This window comes from Erythrolamprus reginae, chromosome 11 (assembly GCF_031021105.1).
Source record: "Erythrolamprus reginae isolate rEryReg1 chromosome 11, rEryReg1.hap1, whole genome shotgun sequence".
Taxonomy (NCBI): Eukaryota; Metazoa; Chordata; class Lepidosauria; order Squamata; family Dipsadidae; genus Erythrolamprus; species Erythrolamprus reginae.
In genome coordinates this window covers 20,909,191-20,928,895 of record NC_091960.1, presented here as the reverse complement: position 1 = coordinate 20,928,895, position 19,705 = coordinate 20,909,191, and the positions used below count along the sequence as shown (strand labels likewise).

General features: G+C 39.5%; 1 protein-coding gene across 1 annotated transcript in view; it reads right to left on the bottom strand.

The window, feature by feature from the left end:
- Nucleotides 1-19,705, bottom strand: part of COL9A2 (collagen type IX alpha 2 chain) — a 130,432-nt gene that overhangs the window by 92,360 nt on the left and 18,367 nt on the right. The window contains exons 2-3 of the mRNA XM_070764523.1: nt 4,191-4,265; nt 2,544-2,579 (exon numbers count right to left, since the gene is read on the bottom strand). Coding sequence (XP_070620624.1) covers nt 2,544-2,579; nt 4,191-4,265 — 111 coding nt within the window. The remainder of the gene's footprint in view (nt 1-2,543; nt 2,580-4,190; nt 4,266-19,705) is intronic.

The window sequence follows — 19,705 nt, the reverse complement described above, 5'->3', positions numbered from 1 at the left end:
GTCTTCAAAAAAATTCAAGAAGCAGGTGCCTCACTCTGAGCCCTTCTGAAAAAGATTTATGCTGCTTCAACTTAATGCCCTCCAGATACGCTGGGACATCCAATCCTGATTTTGGCCACGCTAAAGTGAGAATGATGGAATTAGTTCTCCCCAACTTATCTGGAGCAGGACCATCTGGGAAGGGAAAGTTAGACTGTCCAAAGCTCAAAATTCCCACACTCCCCCAATTAAAGCACAAGTAGTCCTTGATGTATGACAACTGAGCTCAAAATGTCCACCACTAGGCAAGAAAGTTGAGTTGTGCCCCATTTAATGACCTCCCTTGCCACAGTTGCTAAGTGAATCACGGCATTATTAAGCAAATCTGATTTTGAATTTGCTTGTCAGAAGCCAGCTGGGAAGGTTACAAATGTTGATCACGTGACTCCAGGTCACTGCAACTGTCGTAAGTACATGCCTGTTGCCAAGCATCTGACTTTTGATCATGTGACCACAGGGAGGCTGCAACAGTTGTAAGTATGAAAACTGGTCATGTTGCTTTCTTCAATGCCAGTGTACCTTTGAATGGTCACTAAATGAATGGCTGCAAGTCAAGGGCTACCTGTATAGTACAGGTAGTCCTTGACATAGGACTGTAATGGAGCTTATTCATTGGGGTTATAAATTGGGATGGTCGTAAAATGGATCAGCCGTGTGACTGACCTTATTTTACAACCCTTTTTGGAGCAGTTCTTACATGACCACAGTGGTCATAAACAGAGGTGGGCTTCACATAATTTAATAACCGGTTCACCCAGAATCAAAAATGTAAGTGTGCAAGCACATGCACGTTGCGTCATGATTGTATAGGATGGGATAGCTTCGCTCTCGTGTGTGCCTTACACACATGCGTGTTGCATGAAAAACATGGCAATTATAAAGAATGGGATAGTTTCGTTCTTGTGTGTGCCGTACACACATGCAGACTGCATCAAAAATGTGATTGCATAGGATGGAATAGGTTTGCTTGTGCACGCCTTGCGCATATCTGCACCGTGTGAAAAACATGGCAATTGTATAGGATGTGATAGCTTCACTCTCATGCATGCCTTACACACATGCACACTGTGTCAAAAACAGAGCTATTGTAAAGGATGGGATAGTTTCACTCTTGTGCGTGCCTTACATGCATGTATGCTGCATCAAAAACCTTGGTGATACAGTGGTTAGAGGGCAGTACTGCAAGCTGCTTCTGCTGACTGCTGGCTGTAGCTCACCAGTTCAAATCTCACCAGGCTCAAGGTTTACTCAGCCTTCCAACCTTCCAAGGTGGATAAAATGAGGACCCAGATTGTTGGGGGTAACATATGCTGACTCTGCAAACCGTTTAGAGCAGGCTGTATATATAAGTCTAAGTGCTATTGCTGCAGTGCTATAAAAACATGATGATTGTATAGGATGGGATAGCTCTGCTTGCGTGTGCCTAGCACACATGCACGCTACATAACTACCGGTTCCTCCGAACTGGTCTGAACCGGCTGAATCCCACCCCTGGACTTGTAAAACAAACACTATAGTAATAAAGCAAACTCATTTTATGGGTTTATTATGGGTGTGGTGTTTGTTTGTTTGTTTGTTTATTTGAGTTGAAAGGGACCTTGCAGGTCATCAAGTCCAACCCCCTGCTTAATCAAGAAATCCTACAGCACCCCAGCCAGATGACAGGCCAATCTCCTCTTGAAAATGTCCAAAGTTGGGGAGTTCACAACCTTTGCTAGCAGGTCGTTACACTGGTTGATCACTCTGACCGTCAAGAAGTTCTTCCTTATTTCTAGGTTGAATCTCTCCTTGGTCAACTTCTAACCATTGTTCCCTGTCTGGCCCTCTGGTGCCCTGGAAAACAGCGTGACACCCTCCTCTCTGTGGCAATCCCTCAAGTACCCGTAGACTGCTATCATGTCCCCCTTAGCCCTTCTTTTCTCTAGGCTATCCATGCCCAGTTCCAGCAATCTCTCTTCATAAGTCTTGGTTTCTAGTCCCCTAACCATTTTGGTTGCTCTTTTCTGCACCTTCTCCAGGTTTCTATGTCTCTTTTGAACTGTGACCAGAACTGAATGGAGTACTCCAGATGTGGTCTGACCAGGGCATTATAGAGTGGTATTAATACTTTTCTGGTCTTGGAGTGTATCCCCGTTGATACAAAACCCAGATGCAAAACATGGTCACATGACTCTAGGATGCTGGAAATGCCCCTAAACTCAACTGTATTGCCAAATGCCTGAAGTTTGGTTAAGCACCCTGCTCATCTGAATGGGTCGTAAGTAGCTCAAGGTAAGGGTGTCAAAACTTTGAATGGTTGCTAAGCAACTGGTCATAAGTCAACGACTACCTACACACTAGTTGTCCATAAAGAGTATTCTTCAAATATGCTATGTTTGCAACACCTAGCAAAAACGTATAGCCTGAAAATAGCTCCAGGGCGCCCTCTGGTGTTCTACCCCAGATCCTGAGCCTTGCATATTAATGTAAGGCATGATCGTGACTTGCAAAGTCAGCATACTTACAGGAACGCCTGCGGCACCGGGTGGACCTTTATCACCCTATGGAGAGAGAAAAAATAGTCATTTATCAATCGGTTTAATAAGTTTTCAGTCCCCTTTTAGAGAATTATCCTTTCAAGCCAAATACAAAGCCTCTGGTAGAGCAGTGATCTTTTGTTTATTTATCAAATTTATATACTTCTCATCTTACTCTCAAAGTTCAGAAATATACTAACATATTCTTCGTAATAAAGAATCCTGGGGAAATTGTCTTGGGCTTAGATGTACTTGCACTGGCATAGTGAAGAGTGGAAGGCTCAGACTTTCTGTTTTTCGTGGCTCAGTGGAATGGAATAGAATAGAATAGAATAGAATAGAATAGTAAGAAGGGATCTTGGAGGACTTCTAGTCTTGGAGGACTTCTTGCTTAGGCGGGAAACCCTACAAAACTTCAGACAAATGGTTATCCAACATCTTAAAAACTTCCAGTGTTGGAGCATTCACAACTTCTGCAGGCAAGCAGATCCACTAATTAAATGTTCTGTCAGGAAATTTCTCCTTATTCTAGGCTGCTTCTCTCATTGATTAGTTTCCACCCATTGCTTTTTGTTCTACCCTCAGATGCTTTGGAGAATAGCTTGACTCTCTTTTCTTTGCGGCAGTGCTGTTTCAGTCCTGTTGTAACTCCCATTGGTCACTAAATGAAATGTTGTAAGTCGAGGATTATCTCAGTAGTGGGTTGCTACCGGGACGGTAGAGGATGGCGCACCGGTAGAAGCCACCAGATTGCGCAATTTGTGTGCGGCCGCTACCAGTGCCAGTCCTATGGATGTCACCATCTTTTTTCTTCAATTTTTCATATTTTTGCTTCCTGCACATGCGCAGAAGCAAAAGCTCGTCAGGGTACGTGCATGCACATGAGATTTCAGCAATTTCTTTCGTCTGCACATGCACAGAAGCAAAATAAAATCACCACAATCTTGTGACCCGTCCCCTTGTGAGATTTCATGGGACATGCCTGCACACGCAAGAGAACCGAAACTGCGTGCACAGTAATGGCAATCCACCCCTGGACTTCCTATAAAAAAAATCCCTCTACGAATAATGTTCCATCACTAAGAAAGAAAAGAGAGAAAAGGATGAAATGAGACTCTGACCCTCTTTAAGATGGGCAGGTGCAGGCTGCAAATTTCATCTCCAAGTTAACAAACTGGTTCAATTTTATTCCCCCACCCCATTTCTCTCTCTCCTGAATCCCCAGCCCATCTTCCAAAAGTAAGAACATTTCCCATAGTCATAAAATCCTTTCTACCTTCACTTGATGGTGGGGCAGAAAAATGTTAACACTTCTGCTTAAAAACAATGAATGAATTAAGGCTGCTGAGGGCCAACTGTAAACTCCTGTTGGCCCTCATGTTTGCTGCAAAAATCCTACATGAGGGAGGGGATGTTGGCCTTGGAGGATTTTATAGTTCAAGCCTGTTTTGGCTAAGAGGTAAGCCAACAGTAGCTCCTCCTCCTCTTTCCCCCACCCCCACCCCTGCCCTCTGCAAACCTGGACCACACTGGAAGGACACAACATGACGTTTCCTTCTAGATACAATGCCCGTCTTTGTGCTCAGAGGTGCTCTCTCCCTGCCTGCTTTGGCTCCTGAGCAGCAGTGGACTCACATCAATGCCATCTGCTCCTGGCACACCGGGTGGACCTGGGGGGCCCCGTGGCCCTGGTTCTCCTGGCGGACCTTGCTAAAGAAAGAAAGCAAAAACAAAGTTATTTATTTGAGGAAAAAAACCTCGGGAACAGGAGAGCTGAACCGGTTGCATTTCTTCCACAACTGTAAGGCAAGAGGAAAAGAAAAGAGACTTGGATGGTAGAAAGGATCTTTGGATTACAGTCACTGGGACCTTTTTATTTATTTTTTTATTTGATTTGCATGCTGCTCATCTCCCTAGGGAATCTAGACAGCTCACAACAAAAATTAAAATATATAAATAGAATTAAAACCTTTAAAAACATTTTAAAATGATTTAAATCCCACAGTTTTTAAAAAAAACCATGCATGCCATTTATGCCCCGATCTCGATGGTACGCCCTCAGATCAACGCCCCCAGGCCTGTCTGAAAAGCCAGGTCTTTACAATTTTCCGGAAGGCCAGTAGGGTGGAGGTAGTCTGGATCTCAATATGTAGCTGGTTCCAGAGGGTCAGAGCATCTACAGAGAAGGTCCTCCCCAGCGGATCCACCAGCTGACACTATTTAGCTGATGGGACCCAGAAAAGACCAGCCCTGTGGGCCCTGGGAGCTATGTGTAGGAGGCAGTCTCGAAGGTCATCTGGCCCTTAGCCACGTAGGGTTTTAAAGGTAATTATCAACATCTTGAATTGCGCATGGAGACCAATCGGGAGCCAGTGCAGTCCACGGAGAATTGGTGCAACATGGGTGTATCTAGGTGAACCCACAACACCTCACACGGCTGCATTCTGAACCAGCCACATGTAAAGCATGTCGCAATAATCTAACCATGAGATAATAAGGGCGTGAGTTTTCCCTGGAAGGGGATAGAATCTATTGTGCTATGCAAGGATCGGGACCCGAAGGGCAAACTGCGAACCAGAGCATATCTGAGGGTGACCTCAACCCAACTGTAACATTTGATGGGGCACCGCAGGCTTAAAGCTCTTCAGAGTCTGGTAGGTTGGGTCGTTAAAACAAGTCTTCAATCAATCCAAATTGAAGCACCCTGGGAATTGGCTGGGAAAACGGAACCTTTGGAAGAATCATGTTGTAGCAGTTTGAAATCAGGAGAGACTCTTTAGGTTAACCAACTCTTAAGACCCACTATGACTTAGATAGAAAATGGAGAATTCTTGCTTAATGCTGAAAATCAGGCCCACCCCACTGGAAAAGCCTGACCAGCATTCATTCCAAATTCAATGTTGCCACAGTGCAATTTTATCCAATTGATTGAAAGGTTAAAATACATTATAGTTTTGAAACACTCAATCCTTCCAACAGCAAAAGAGAAGTTAACAGTAATACAGTAATACCTCGTCTTATGAACCTAATTGGTTCCGGAAGTAGGTTCGTAAGGCAAAACGTTTGTAAGACGAAACATTGTTTCCCATAGGAAACAATGTGAAAGCGATTAATCTGTGCAAAAAAAAATAAATCCCCAAATGGCGCTCCGCTGGGCGCCGCCGCCCGGCTGTCACCTTCTGAAAAGCTGGGGGGCTTCTCGGCGTTCTCCCAAACGCTGAACCCGGTTCGGGTTCCAGAGGCCGCCGAGAAGTGCCTGGCTGTTTCAGAAGGTGACAGCCGGGCGGCGGCGCTTCTCGGCGGCCTCCCGAACCTGAACCCGAAAAGTTCGGGCTTTCCCCAGTAGCATACAGCTTGACTTGTTTGCTTGAGTTACCAATTTCTCATGCAGATCTGGCATTTTTTATTATTTTTATAACACGGTAGGGAGGAAACAAGAAAAATTTAATACAGGAATTTAAACATGTCACAGAAGTTATAGCTTTCTAAAATAGGATACTTTATATTTTATATATGGGGGGAAGTATGTAGTCAGACACCAATTGTGCATGTTCTCCCACTTTAAAAGATGAGAGAGGCCTATAATTGACATCATAGGTAGACCTCAACTATGAGAGACAACATGAGAAAACACATCCAGAAAAATCACATTGTCTGATTTTTAACAAATTTATTTGCAAATTATGGTGGAAAATAATTATTTGGTCAATAACAAAAGTTCATCTCAATTCTTTGTTATATATCCTTTGTTGGCAATGACAGAGGTCAAACATTTTGTGTAAGTCCTCACAAGGTTGGTACACACTGTTGCTGGTATGTTGGCCCATTCCTCCATGCAGATCTCCTCTAGAACAGTGATGTTTTGGTGGCTTTTGCTGTGCAACACGGACTTTTCTATAGGGTCAAGATCTGGAGACTGGCTAGGCCACTCCGGGACCTTGAAATGCTTCTTACAAAGCCATTCCTTCATTTCCCTGGCAGTGTGCTTGGGATTATTATGCTGAAAGACCCAGCCACATTTCATCTTCAGTGCCCATGCTGATGGAAGGAGGGTTATACTCAAAATCTCACCATACATGGCCCCATTTATTATTTCATGTACACAGATCAGTCGTCCTGGTCCCTTTGCAAAGAAACAGCCCCAATGCTTCACAGTAGGCATGGCGTTCTTTGGATGCAACTTTCTACAAACAGTTCTACTTTGGTTTCATCTGACCATATGACATTCTCCCAATACTCTTCTGGATCATCCAAATGCTCTCTAGCAAACTTCAGACGGGCCTGGACATGTACTGGCTTAAGCAGGTGGACACGTCTGGCACTGCAGGATCTGAATCCCTGGTGACATAGTGTGTTACTGATGAGCCCTTGTTATGTTGGTCCCAGCTCTCTGCAGGTCATTCACTAGGTCCCCCCATGTGGTTCTGGGATTTTTGCTCACTGTTCTTGCGATCAGTTTGACCTCACAGGGTAAGATCTTGCATGGAGTCCCAGATTAAGGGAGATTATCAGTGGTTTTGTATGTCTTCCATTTTCTAATTATTGGTCCCACAGTTGATTTCTTCACACCAAACTGCATGCCTATTGCAGATTCAGTCTTCCCAGTCTGGTGCAGGGCTACAATTTTGTTTCTGGTGTCTTGACAGCTCTTTGGTCTTCACCATAGTGGAGTTTGAAGTGTGACGGTTTGAGGTTGTGGACAGGTGTCTTTTATACTGATAACAAGTTCAAACAGGTGCCAATACTACAGTGAAGGACAGAGGAACCTCTTAAAGAAGAAGTTACAGATCTGTGAGAGCAAGATTTCTGGCTGTGTTTTCTCATGTTATCTCTCATAGCTGAGGTCTACCTATGATGTCAATTACAGGCCTCTCTCATTTTTTTAAGTGGGAGAACTTGCACAATTGGTGTCTAACTAAATACTTCCCCCCACACTGTATATAAAATACTCCACTAAAGAACTAAAGTGAATATGAGGCCTATCTTTTTTAAGCTGAATAATAATAATAATAATAATAATAATAATAATAATAATAATAATAATAATAATTTAGATTTGTATGCTGCCCTTAAAGTATGGAACTAGTAAGCTTTTAAGTCTTTGCAAATCAATTAGATATTTCTTCCCTACACATAGACTGTTATTTCATAATTTTGCAGCTCTGAGTGTGGCATCCAGTGAAGGGCTATCAAAACTTTTACTACCACACTGTGAGTGTGGCTTATGCAGGACGCCCTGCATTTTCTTTCAATATATTTCAGTGCAAATTGGGTGCTTTGGGGTGGAGCTCCATTTTCCCTACCCCACTGCATTCCACCCTGTCCGGGCAGTAGCCCATCCCTGGTTGCATCCCAATATAGTGGAGGTGAAGGATGACACAATTGAGAAAATGCTGCTCCAATTACCACAACATGGAAGCGGGCCAGATTTCTGTTAGCAGGACTTTACAGGGAGGTTTTCTTAAAAGGCTGAGTCCTTTAAGTGTTAAATCTTAATGCCTTGTTTATGGGCACACAACAGGCCTCTTGATGGGAAAATTTCCATTCAATATTTTCTAGTATAAGGGTAAGAACAGCATACTAAAGAGACTCTTTAGGGGCAAGGGAGTATATGGAGATAAGAGAAGTGAAGGAATTATTATTATTACTATTTATTATTATTAGATTTATATGACGCCCCTCTCCGAAGATTCGGCATGGCTTACAACATATAAAAAAATAGTATATATCGAGATATAGTCAATTTAAATTAAAAATTACATTTTAAAAAAGTTACATTTAAAAACTAGGAAAAAAACCAATAAAATACACACATATCCATTCATCCATTATACATTCATTGGCCAGTGGGTAGAATCTAATAACCCCAAGCTTGGTGGCATAGTTGAATTTTTAGACTCTTTCAGAAGGTGAGGGGGGTAGGGGCAGTACGAAGCTCCAGGAAGAGATGATTCCAGAGGGCCGGGCCCCCCAGAGAGAAGGCCCTTCCCCTAGGTCCCGCCAAGTGACATTGTCTAGTTGATGGGACCTGTAGGAGGCTGGCTCTGTGGGACCTAACAGGTTGCTAGGATTCATGCGGCAGGAGGCGGTCCCGTAGATAATCTGATCCCATGCCATGTAGGGCTTTATAGATCATAACCAACACTTTGAATTGAGTCTGAAACCCAATTGGCAGCCATTGCAAACTGTGGAGTGCTGGAGAGATATGGATGCAGGGAATGTATGGAAAACTAAATGAAAACTCAATCCCAGGAAAGGAGAAGACATGAGAAAGAAACTCAAAATAATTCCACTTTGATTCTGTTTGGTACAAGAGCAGGTAGACTGATATTCTGATAGGCTTTTAAGATTCTGCAGTTGGATCCCATAAACAGAAAATTAGAATTCCTAAAATCTTTGCTCTGTCTGCTTCCTGATTTTGCCTATACTGAAGAGCAGACAAGAAAAGAAATTAATGGTGCCACATAAATACCACTAGAAAGGTGAAAAGAGTTCTTATTATGAGGGCTATCTGAAAAGTAAGGTTACAAGGCACACAGCTCTCTCTGGGAATATTTGCAGGGGAAGTTGGTATTACTATCGTGTAGCGGGAAGCCAGCGGAAGAGAATGAGCAGTGCCAGTGATCAGTAGATCATCGACTGGCATTTTGGTGAAGGTTAGAGATGAGCATCCTCACTCCGTTTCCCTGCAAGTGTGAAGTGCAAACTGTACTACGCTACCTGAATGCTAAGGGCATGAACGCTGCTGTGATGGGTGCCCAAGATTTTTGCGCAATGGGTGCTCAAGATTTTTCTTGCCAATTGCTGGGTTTTCAATTTTTTGGCTGAAGGAGAATGGGTATGTCTCTGTTGATTTTGTGCACTTTAATAAACATCTACACGATAGTAATACCAACTTCCCCCGCGAACATTCCCCACGAGAGCTATGTGCCTTTGTAACCTTACTTTCCGGATAACGCACATACATTCTGGGCAGGTCACACTTACTCTCATTAGACTCAGTGAAATCTACATCCAAAGAGATTAAGAAAAAGGTTTTAAGGTTGTGTAAACTCTTCTCTGTACAATGCTGGATTTGCTGTTGCAATCTCTGGCAAAGGAGTTCTAAACTCTGTAGAAAGATCTCTAATAGACAGACTCCCATTCCTGGTTTGCTCCATCATTAACAGTTTTAAGTCTTCTAGAGTTTCTGTAGATACATGGACAAAATCTATTTCTTCACAAATAATAATGTGAAACCTATTCAAACTGAAAGCCTGTCTGGAAGGTTTATGTCTTTCATCTTTAACTTTTTTGCAAAATATGGGGGGGGGGGGAGGTAATGTTATGAATCTCAATTGTTTTTGGATATTTCAAAACAAGGTACAGTTGTCTCTCCTTAACTCGATTTGAAATGATACTTGTGTGTATGTGCTCCACAGATGTGTTACTAAGTCAGAAATAAGGAACTACTGTAGACCTTTATATGGCTGCACTGCAATGCCTACCTCTGACCCCAACTGAATTTTATTTATTTATTTATTTATTTATTTATTGTATTTATACGCCACTCATTCCGAAACAGATTCAGAGCAGCTGACAACTGTTATAAATACAATAGTAAAAAAAAAAAACCCAGTAAAAAAACAACAATAAAATCAGCAGTATGACAATAGCAATAATATCATTTAAAAACCATGCATACATTACAATTACTCTGGTTCTAATTCCAGGCCGGCCGGAAAATCCAGGTCTTAACAGCTTAACAGTTTCCCGAAAGGCCAGTAGGGAGAGATAGTGTGGATCTCTGGGGACAGTTGATTCCATGGGTTGGAGCCACCATAGAGAAGGCTCTTCCCCGAGGTCCTGCTAACTGACATGGTTTGGCGGACAGGACCTGGAAAAGGCCAACTCTGTGCACCCTTACTGGCCGCAGCAAGTTATGAGGACAGAGGTGGTCCTGTAGATAGTCTGTCCCTTAATTTAAGTTAAATTAAATCTGAAAATATAAATTTAAGAGTGTAAAGCAATTGACTTCCAGCCTTCCAGGGTAAGCATGGTTATCTATGGATAGGGGGGAATGGCAAAATTGCTTAAATGAAGTCCAAGATATCATAAAATATAAGAACACGGTTGTCTCCCAAGTTTCACTATGTGAATTCATCAGCTAGAATGGTTCATTCTTGGTTCAATCTCTTAATTCATGCCATGTATCGCAGAGCAATTGCTTTCAAGGCCAATCAAAATCCCACCAGTTCAAAGCGAACACCTAATTCCCAATTGCATCAAAAAGTTGAGGCCACGGTCTTTACATTTCCACTTTTGCTTCATTTAGATTGGGAACTGCCAGAGTTGGTTGGAAGATGGGCAGCTATATACGGTAAATGTTTCAAATGGATAAATATATTTAAGGGTGATATTTTGCATCTGGAATGTTTGCAAGTTAAAAGAAGAAAAATGTGTGTGAGGGCTATTGAACTTAAAATACCACCTTTGGTAAAGGTTTCCAGCAGGTATTTGATGAATGAATGGTCCACTTTGTCCTTCTGAGGCTACTGAACAGTACTTTATTCTTTTTAGAAAGCAGCACCCAAACTCTAGAAGGGACTGAAGGCATCGTATAAATGGGCACAGATATCCTGAAAGCAGCTTTCTCCTTCTTAAAAGCAATAACTTTCATAATCCTTGCTTCTCATGGAGAAGATTATTTTTGAATTCAAATGAAATGCAATTTTAATTTGGCTCGGTTCAACCTCTTGGCTGCTATCAAGGCAACAGCCAACTTGCTTCTAAACTGAAGTCAGAATGTAATTATTTCACTGGAAAGAGCCTCCCTGTTCTTGCTGAATAACACAAGATCATGCACGGGAAATATTGGGGACAGGGGAATGGATGCTGTAGTCTTCCATTATCATTTTGTGCTCTCACCACCTGTTCTGCCTTTTGGGAACAAGTAAGAAATTTTATATCATGTTCCGAAAGTGATGGATTTCCAAATTAAGTCCATCTTAATTCTATCTCCCACCACTGCCATCACCCTTCCAGCCTTTTTGATGAGTCTGGTTCTATATCCCACATTTTGGATGGAGACCTGTCTTACTTACCTAAATTCTGCTCAGGATTAATGCAGATATTTTAGAAAATAAAAAAAATGTTCCACAGGTTTTATTGGGGCTTCTTATCTACTAAACAAGAAATAGTTTATCCACCCAATTGAGTGAAAGTGTTACCATAGAGGTTTGATTTTTCACACACGCTTAGAAGCAAACTTGAGAGTTCAATGTGATTTACTCCCAAGTCCCAACCAAGCACACACAAAGACTGCAGCCAAACCCCATCTCAAATACATATAAAGATGAAACCTAAAGAAACCAACTCCATTAAGTTGGAATTAATGACCTACCAGGAATGACTAGATCTGCAGAAGGAATACAAAGTCAAACAAGAACAATTTTCTCCTCTGACCTTAAAACACACACCAACACAAACCAAAAACAATCAAACACAGAATTTGAAGATTCCCAGAGCTTTCCAGTTACACAATACTGATTCTAAGGCATGCAGAAAAGGATGTTGACATATATATATTTGTGCTGAGCCACTTTTTTTGTTTATACTAGATACTTAACTGTGATTATTGTTTCCCAATAATTTCCTTTCAGGCCATCAGCAACACCTTTTATATCTCCCCCAATACATTTCCAGAAATAATATGGGGGAGGGAAAAAGAACTTACCAACTGGCTTAAGGAGAAGACAAAGCTCTGGAAAAGGAAGCAAAGATTCAGCAATCTAGCCATATCAAGAAGCTTCAAGCTAGAACACAGCCAGCCTTTGGAATGAGAAGAGCTAAGAAAGTCAGGAAGGGAGGTGGGAACATTAATATTTAGCATTTGGGGAAAGGGGGAGGAAACGGTTGGAACTGAAACGCCCTTTCTTACCACTAACTGAGGTTATTCTATCACTCAGGTCTTCTCACAATCTGCAGACAGAAGTGAAACAGTCAAATATTTAGAAACACAGAAGGGAGGGAGGACTTGATGGAAAAGTGTGGAGCAGCCAGCTATGGCAAATTGATCACAGTGATTGGCACTAGAGAGATTTGAAGCTGGAAGATTAGGCTTTTTTTTTCTTTTTTTTTTAAAGAAAGGTTAATTATTCCTGTACTATTTTTTTTTATTTTTTTTTTAAATATACTTTATTTATAAATATAATAAAAAGGGAAAAGGAAATAAGGGAAGGAAAGGCGAGGAAGGAAATCTGGGGTAGGGCGGAAGAGAGAAAAGGGAAGGGGTACAAAGTCAAACATTTATGGTTATACATTGTGGTACATATAGATTATAATGCATATATTTCTTGGAAGGAGTATTATATTTCTTAATCATTGTGTGTATACATTAAGTCATGTTTTTAACGGAAATATTATATTTCCTAAAGATTATAGACGTACAGTGAATAGCAAGTAGATAAGGAAAATGAAAAGTTTTCTAAAGTTATAGTAGTAAGGGGGGGGGAGGGAAAGGAAAAGAGAAGGGGAGAAAAAAAACCCCTGCGTTTAGCGCAGACGTTTTTAGGGACGACTTTTGTCTGGAAGTAGTATGGGGAGTATATGAATAGTATGATAAGTAGGTATAGAAGTTAGTTATGTTGATGGAAGTTGTTGGTGTTATAATGTGTATTGAGTTGGTTGAAAGACAGATAAAAAGAGATATAGTATGAATTTTATTGCAAATTTAATTGGTTTTTGGTGCTCAATTTTTAAATTGGTTTGAAGTTGATTTGAGTGTTCGAAGGTACATTTGGTAGTTTGGTGGAATAGAGATTTTACAATAAGTAATTTTGATATTTTTTTTGAGAAACCCATTTATACCAATTTTCCCATATTTCATAATATTCTGAATCTTTTTTATTATATGCTTCCATTGCTGTTTTAGACATTTCAGCGCACTCTATGATTTTTGTAATTATTACGAAAAAAGAAGGTATTTGATCACGTTTCCAAAAGGAGGCATACGATATTCTAGCTGCTGTTATAATTTGTAGGATGAGATATTTTTGTGATTTAGTAAGGTTTTGCCTAAATATACCTAAAAGGTAAAGCTCAGGTTTAAGTGGCAATTTAATTGACATGACTTGGTCAATTAGATTTTGGATTGTTGTCCAATATTTTTGTGCAAGTGGGCATGTCCACCATGTGTGGTAATATGTTCCCGGTTTAGTTTTGCATTTCCAGCAGGTAGGTGAAAAGTTGGGGAACATTTTGGATATTCTTGCTGGGGGCAAATGCCATCGATAAAACATTTTCATTTGGTTCTCTTTATAAGACATTGCCATTGTCATTTTGTAGTTTAATGTCCATGTTTTCTCCCACTCGATTAAGTTGATCGTATACCCAAAATTCTGAGCCCAGGCTATCATGCAACATTTCACTTGTTCTTCAGGATTTTCTTGTATTAGTAAGTAATTATATAGTTTTGAAATCATTTTTGTAGGGGGGCCGAAAAGAATCGTATCTATTACATTGTCATTTTGGAATCCAAATTGTTTTTTGTGTTGCTCGTATTTTAATTTAATTTGTAAGTATGTTAGCCAATCTATGTTAATTCCTTGATCGTTCAATTGTTGTTTGGATATGAGAGCATCTGATTTGTCGAGTAATTGTTGGTATCTCAAAATTTTGGTGTGGGAGAAAAGGTTAGGAAAAATTAGTAATTCGTTGGGAGATATCCATTTTGGTATCGAAGTGTAGTAATTTTTTTTTATAGTAAACCAAATTGTTATTAGAGTTTTACGCAAATAATGATTTTTAAAGTATTTAGGTATTTTGTGATAATCTGATGTTAAAAAGCGTGCCACCCAGCAAGAAGATCGAAACCTTCTAGAGTTAGGAGTCTTGTATTTTTGAGAGTGATCCAATCTTTTATCATTGTTAGGATTGTGGCTTGGTAGTAAATATAGAAATCCGGAAGTCCAAGTCCGCCCCTGGATCTATGATCTTGAAGATTTTTCAGTTTTATTCTGGCCTTTTTCTTTGTCCAAATGAATTTCTTTATTTGTTTATGGAGAGTGTTAAAGAAAGATTTCTTCAAATTTATTGGGGCAACTTGAAATAGATAGAGAAACCTTGGAAGAATGTTCGATTTTATGGCAAATATTTTCCCCATAATGGATAGATTTAGTTTCGACCATCTATTGAAATCTTGTTCGATTTCTTTAAGAAGTCGTTCATAATTATCCTTTTTAATCGTAGTATAATTTGAGGTCATCCTAATTCCTAAATATTTAATTTTAGGGGGGGGGGGTTAATTCTAATTAATTCTTCCAAGGAGAGTATATCTTTTGGTATCATATTTTTTGTCAAAATTTGAGTTTTATTCCTGTTAATTTGCAGACCGGAAATTTCACCAAATTTGTGTATTTCATCAAATAGAATGGGTGCTGTTTGTATGGGATCTTGTAAAATAAATACAATGTCGTCCGCAAAGGCCTGTAATTTGTAATGTTCTTTCTTGATCGTGATACCCTGAATTTGTGTATGGTTTTCAGGAATGTTTCTATAGCCAGAATAAAAATGAGTGGGGCCAAAGGGCATCCTTGGCGCACGCCTTTGGTTATAGAGATTGTGTCTGTGATGTCGTTATTGAAAAGAATTTTGACCGATTGGGTAGTATAAATGGTTTTAATTAAATTGAGAAATTTGGAGCCGAAATTCATATATTCAATTTGATTAATAAGGTAATGCCATTGAAGGCTGTCGAAAGCTTTTTTTAGATCCATGAATATTAATGCAATTGTTTTATCATAGTTTTTATCGTAATATTCCATAGTATTCAGTATGATTCTTGTATTTGTGGAAATGTTTCTTGCTGGTAAGAATCCGTTTTGGTCGGGGTGAATAATTTTGTTTAGTATGTTTTTTAGCCTGTCCGCAATTATGGATGTGAATATTTTATAGCCGGTGTTAAGTAGTGCGATTGGTCTATAATTCTCCAGAAGGTGTCTATTTTGGGTATCCTTGGGAATAAGAGTTATGTAGGCTTCGGACCAGGACTTAGGTAATTTTGCATGTAAGAGTGCGTTATTATAAATATCTAAAAGTATAGGTGCCATTGTATCAATGTGGTATTTGTAGAATTCGGATGGAATTCCGTCTGGTCCTGGAGTTTTATTGTTTTTTTGTTTATTTATTGCAGCCTCAATATCTGAGATGGAGATTGACTTATTTAGAAGTGTTCTTTGTTCATCAGTTATCATGGTTTTTTGTTCATTTGTTTGTAAGTATTTCAATAGTAAATTGGCATCCAGATTTGAGGCTTTATAAAGTTGTTGGTAGAAATTTTGGATAACTTGTTTTTTGTCAGGATTAGTCGTTTTTAAGTGTCCGGAGGAGTCAGCTAAGGCATCTATATTTCTATCAGATTTTTGGTGGGCTAGCTTGAGTGATAGCCAGCGGCGTGGTTTGTTAGCGAATTCGAAGTATGTTTGTTTTGCATTCTTAATTTTTTGGGCGATGTGTTGTTGTGTTATTAAATTTGTTTCGTGTTTAATCATTTTTGTTTCTAGTAGAATTGTATTATTTTTAGGGTCGTTGTGGAGTGCTTTTTCGGCTTCTTGGAGGGATATATTTAATTTGTGGAGTTGAGCATGTTTTTCTTTATTCTTATTTGTGGTGTAGGAAATGTAAATGCCGCGTATATAGGCTTTGGTGGCATCCCACGCTATTTCATTAGGTATCTCGCCATTGAAATTGATTTTAATAAAAGGAGGGATGTCATTTTGTATTTTTTGTTGGAATTGTTTTTGATTAATGACCGTTGGATACATCGACCATCTATGGGGAGTGTTGTGAGTGTTGTCTCTTATTGTCAGTAGTAGGGGATTGTGGTCTGCCCAAGTTGCATTAAGTATTTGAATGTCAATGATTTGATTTATGGTTTCTATGGTAGACCAAGCCATGTCAATACGTGAACAGGTTCGGTGGGGAGGAGAAAAGAAAGTATACTGTGTGGATTCAGGGTAAAAGTATCTCCAGATATCTTTTAAAGCAAATTCATAAATTATTTGTTTGAAGGTTGAAGGAATAATATTACGGGTACCATGTTTAGAATTGCCTTTGTAATCTTTGTTTATGTCTACTATTGCATTAAAGTCTCCGATTATTACAAAATTACTTAAGTCTAATTCTAATATTTTTTTGTGCAAATTCTTAAAGTAAGTAGATTGCTTAATGGATGGTGCATATATTGTTATTATATTTATTGTTTTCTTGTTTTGTAGTGTTATTTGAACAATTAGTAGTTGGCCGTTGCCGTCAGTATGTATTAATTTGGGAGAGTAGGTTTTTTTAACGTATAAGACTATGCCTCTCTTTTTTTCAGAAGCGGAAGCACAAAAGAATTCAAATTTAGGGATGGCTAATAGAGTAATCTCTTCGTTTTTAATATGGGTTTCTTGCAATGAAATTATATCATAATTATTTTCAAACAGTTTGTGGAATATTTTTTGTCTCTTTTTATGTGAATTCAGACCATTTATATTGGTTGAAAATAATGTAATTTTAGTTTGTTTATTATTGCAGTGTGGGTTCCTTAGGTTTTTCTCTTCTCGCTTCTGTTCTTGCCCAAGTAATTGGTCCTTGTCTAATTGATTCGCCATTGTGGTTTTGGGGTTCTTGGTCCTTGTTTGGTACGTTGTCGTCAGAAGTGCTTTCTTCATTTGGAAGAGTATCTCTGGTATCAAATTCTTTCAGGGAAGTCTGGTCCATTTTCAAAATGTGGGCATAGAAATCTCTTGCGTCCTCGGGTGAAGCAATTTTGTATTTTTTGTCCAGAAGCGTGATTGTCAGACCTTCTGGTATCAGCCACCTGAATTGTATGCCTTCTTTGTTTAGCTTAGTTGCTAATGTTTGATATGGTTTGCGCTTCTCCCTTACCCGTCTTGGGATTTGACGAAGAATTACAATGTCCCGGCCTTGATGGGTGACTGGATTGTCTTTGGAGGCGTTATAGATTTCATCTCTCATTTTCCTTTTAAGGAAACGTACATGCACCTCTCTGGGGAGCCTATTTCGTCTGGCATATGAGGTGGAGAGTCGATACACCTCATCCATTTGCGCAAGAATTTCTTCAGCAGGTTTGCCAGTAATTTTGGCTATTATTGTTGCTATTGTAGCGGGGAGGTCTTGTTGGTCGGTTTCAGTTATGTTTTGGAAGCGTAGAAAGAAGGCTGATTTTTCAAGTTCCAAATTTATGAGGGACTCTTCCAGGGATTTGTTAACATGTTCTGCTCTAGCTTCTGAGAATTGAAATCTAGTGTCCATCCTATTAGTTAGATCTTCAATGGTGGTTATTCTTTCTGTATGTTTCGCGACTGTTTCATGGATGACTTCCATTTGATCTTCTAGCTTGGTCGTACGTTCTTCAAGGTGACCCGCATGGTCTTGAATTTTCCTAATATCCTCCTTCATTTCTCCCATCGTTCCTTTTAAGGATTCAAAGTTAGTGTCTAATGAATCTTGCATCTTAATCATCATTTCAAATAAGGAGTTTAATGTTATGGTTGGAGTCGCCTGTGATGATTGCTGGAGAGATGTTTTGTCTGACGATTCTGGAGGGCGTTGTTGAGTTGAAGTTGGTGTTGCTGGTTGGTTAGAATTTTTCTTCCATGATTTCATTAGAGTCGGTTGGTTTGAAGTAGACATTTTTGTGGTAGACGGGAATCCTTATGACAGTTATATAAAATGTATAAATAGTAATGTATGTATATGGTGTAATGAAAGGATGTATATAGTGTAATCAAAGATAGTTAATTTGGGGTAGTTCAGGTAGAATTGGAAATTATAGTATATATAGTAAAGTTTTAAGAATAATGTTAATAGAATATTATTAGGGAAATATCAAAATTTGTTACACTTAAGAGGTGGAAAAAAAGGAAAATTTATGTTGAAATTTCAAACAATCAAAGAATTGATAGTTGATTTAGTATAACCCAAATAGTAATGTCTTCTATATTAATTATTCAACATAAGAGGAAAACAATCAATCAATTAATCAATTAAACCCTTTAAATTAGTTAAATCAGTTAAATCAATTAAATCAATTAAATCTTAGGACATTAAGTTACTATCTATCACAGTTTATAGAATCAGTTAAATAAGTCTAGGTATTATTTGGAATTAATTGGAGATAATTAATAATAAAGTCTAGAATCTAAAGTTGATGTAGAATAAATCTGTCAAATCACGATATAGTCTATCTAAATAATTCAATAATTAAGGTAAATATTAGAATATCTTATGTGTTACACAATTAAGTATATATGTTTTATCAATATATATAATATATAGTATATATAATATATAATGTAATATTTCTATAATATATTAAAGTAAAAAGGAACCAAGAGTCAGGGTCAAAATCAGGGGTTCAAAAATCAAAAGTACAATTCAAGAGTTCAATTCATTAATCTCGAAGATCAGTAAAGGTTAGGGCAGTATTTCTATGGAATATCAGGTGAGGTGAGTAATATTGGTTTCCAATGATTTCAGTTCAGTTCAGGACTTCCGGTTGTGGTGCGGTGCTGTCGCTGTGTGTTTCCCGGTTCTCCGGGTTACATCTGGCCTTTTGTGTTGTTCGATTGCCCTATCGGGCGACCGCGGACCCGTAGAGCCCAAGGTCTTTGAGGGGAAGTTCTTGTGCACCCGGGGGTGTTCGGCGGACCCCCCCTCCCGGGAGCGGGATATCCTCCAAATCGTCGACCGAAGAGATCAGCTTTCTTTGCTGATCCGGAAGCACCGCGCTCTGCTTTACTTTGGAAGCCGCGGAAACGACAAATTTTTTGGGGGGTGCTATTGTTTGCTGCAGAACGATCAAGGACGGTTTTGGGAATTTGTGGCTTAGGTGTGGAATTTCCCCTTGCGAAGATCGTCATCCCGACTCACTTCGAGTCTGAAATCCTTCAGGAGGCGGCGACTTTGATCTGTGATTGTATCTACAGCTGACGTTGATGGCGGCGATGACTTTGCGGAAATTACTCGAGGGCTTGTAGAACGATATTTCCGCTCAGCCTGTTTCTGATTCCAACTCGCCCCAGCTTTATTGATTTTATTTTGAAACTTTGAAACTCGCAAGGGAGAAGGTTAAAGTAACGTGTTTGAAGGTAGGAGAAAGTTTA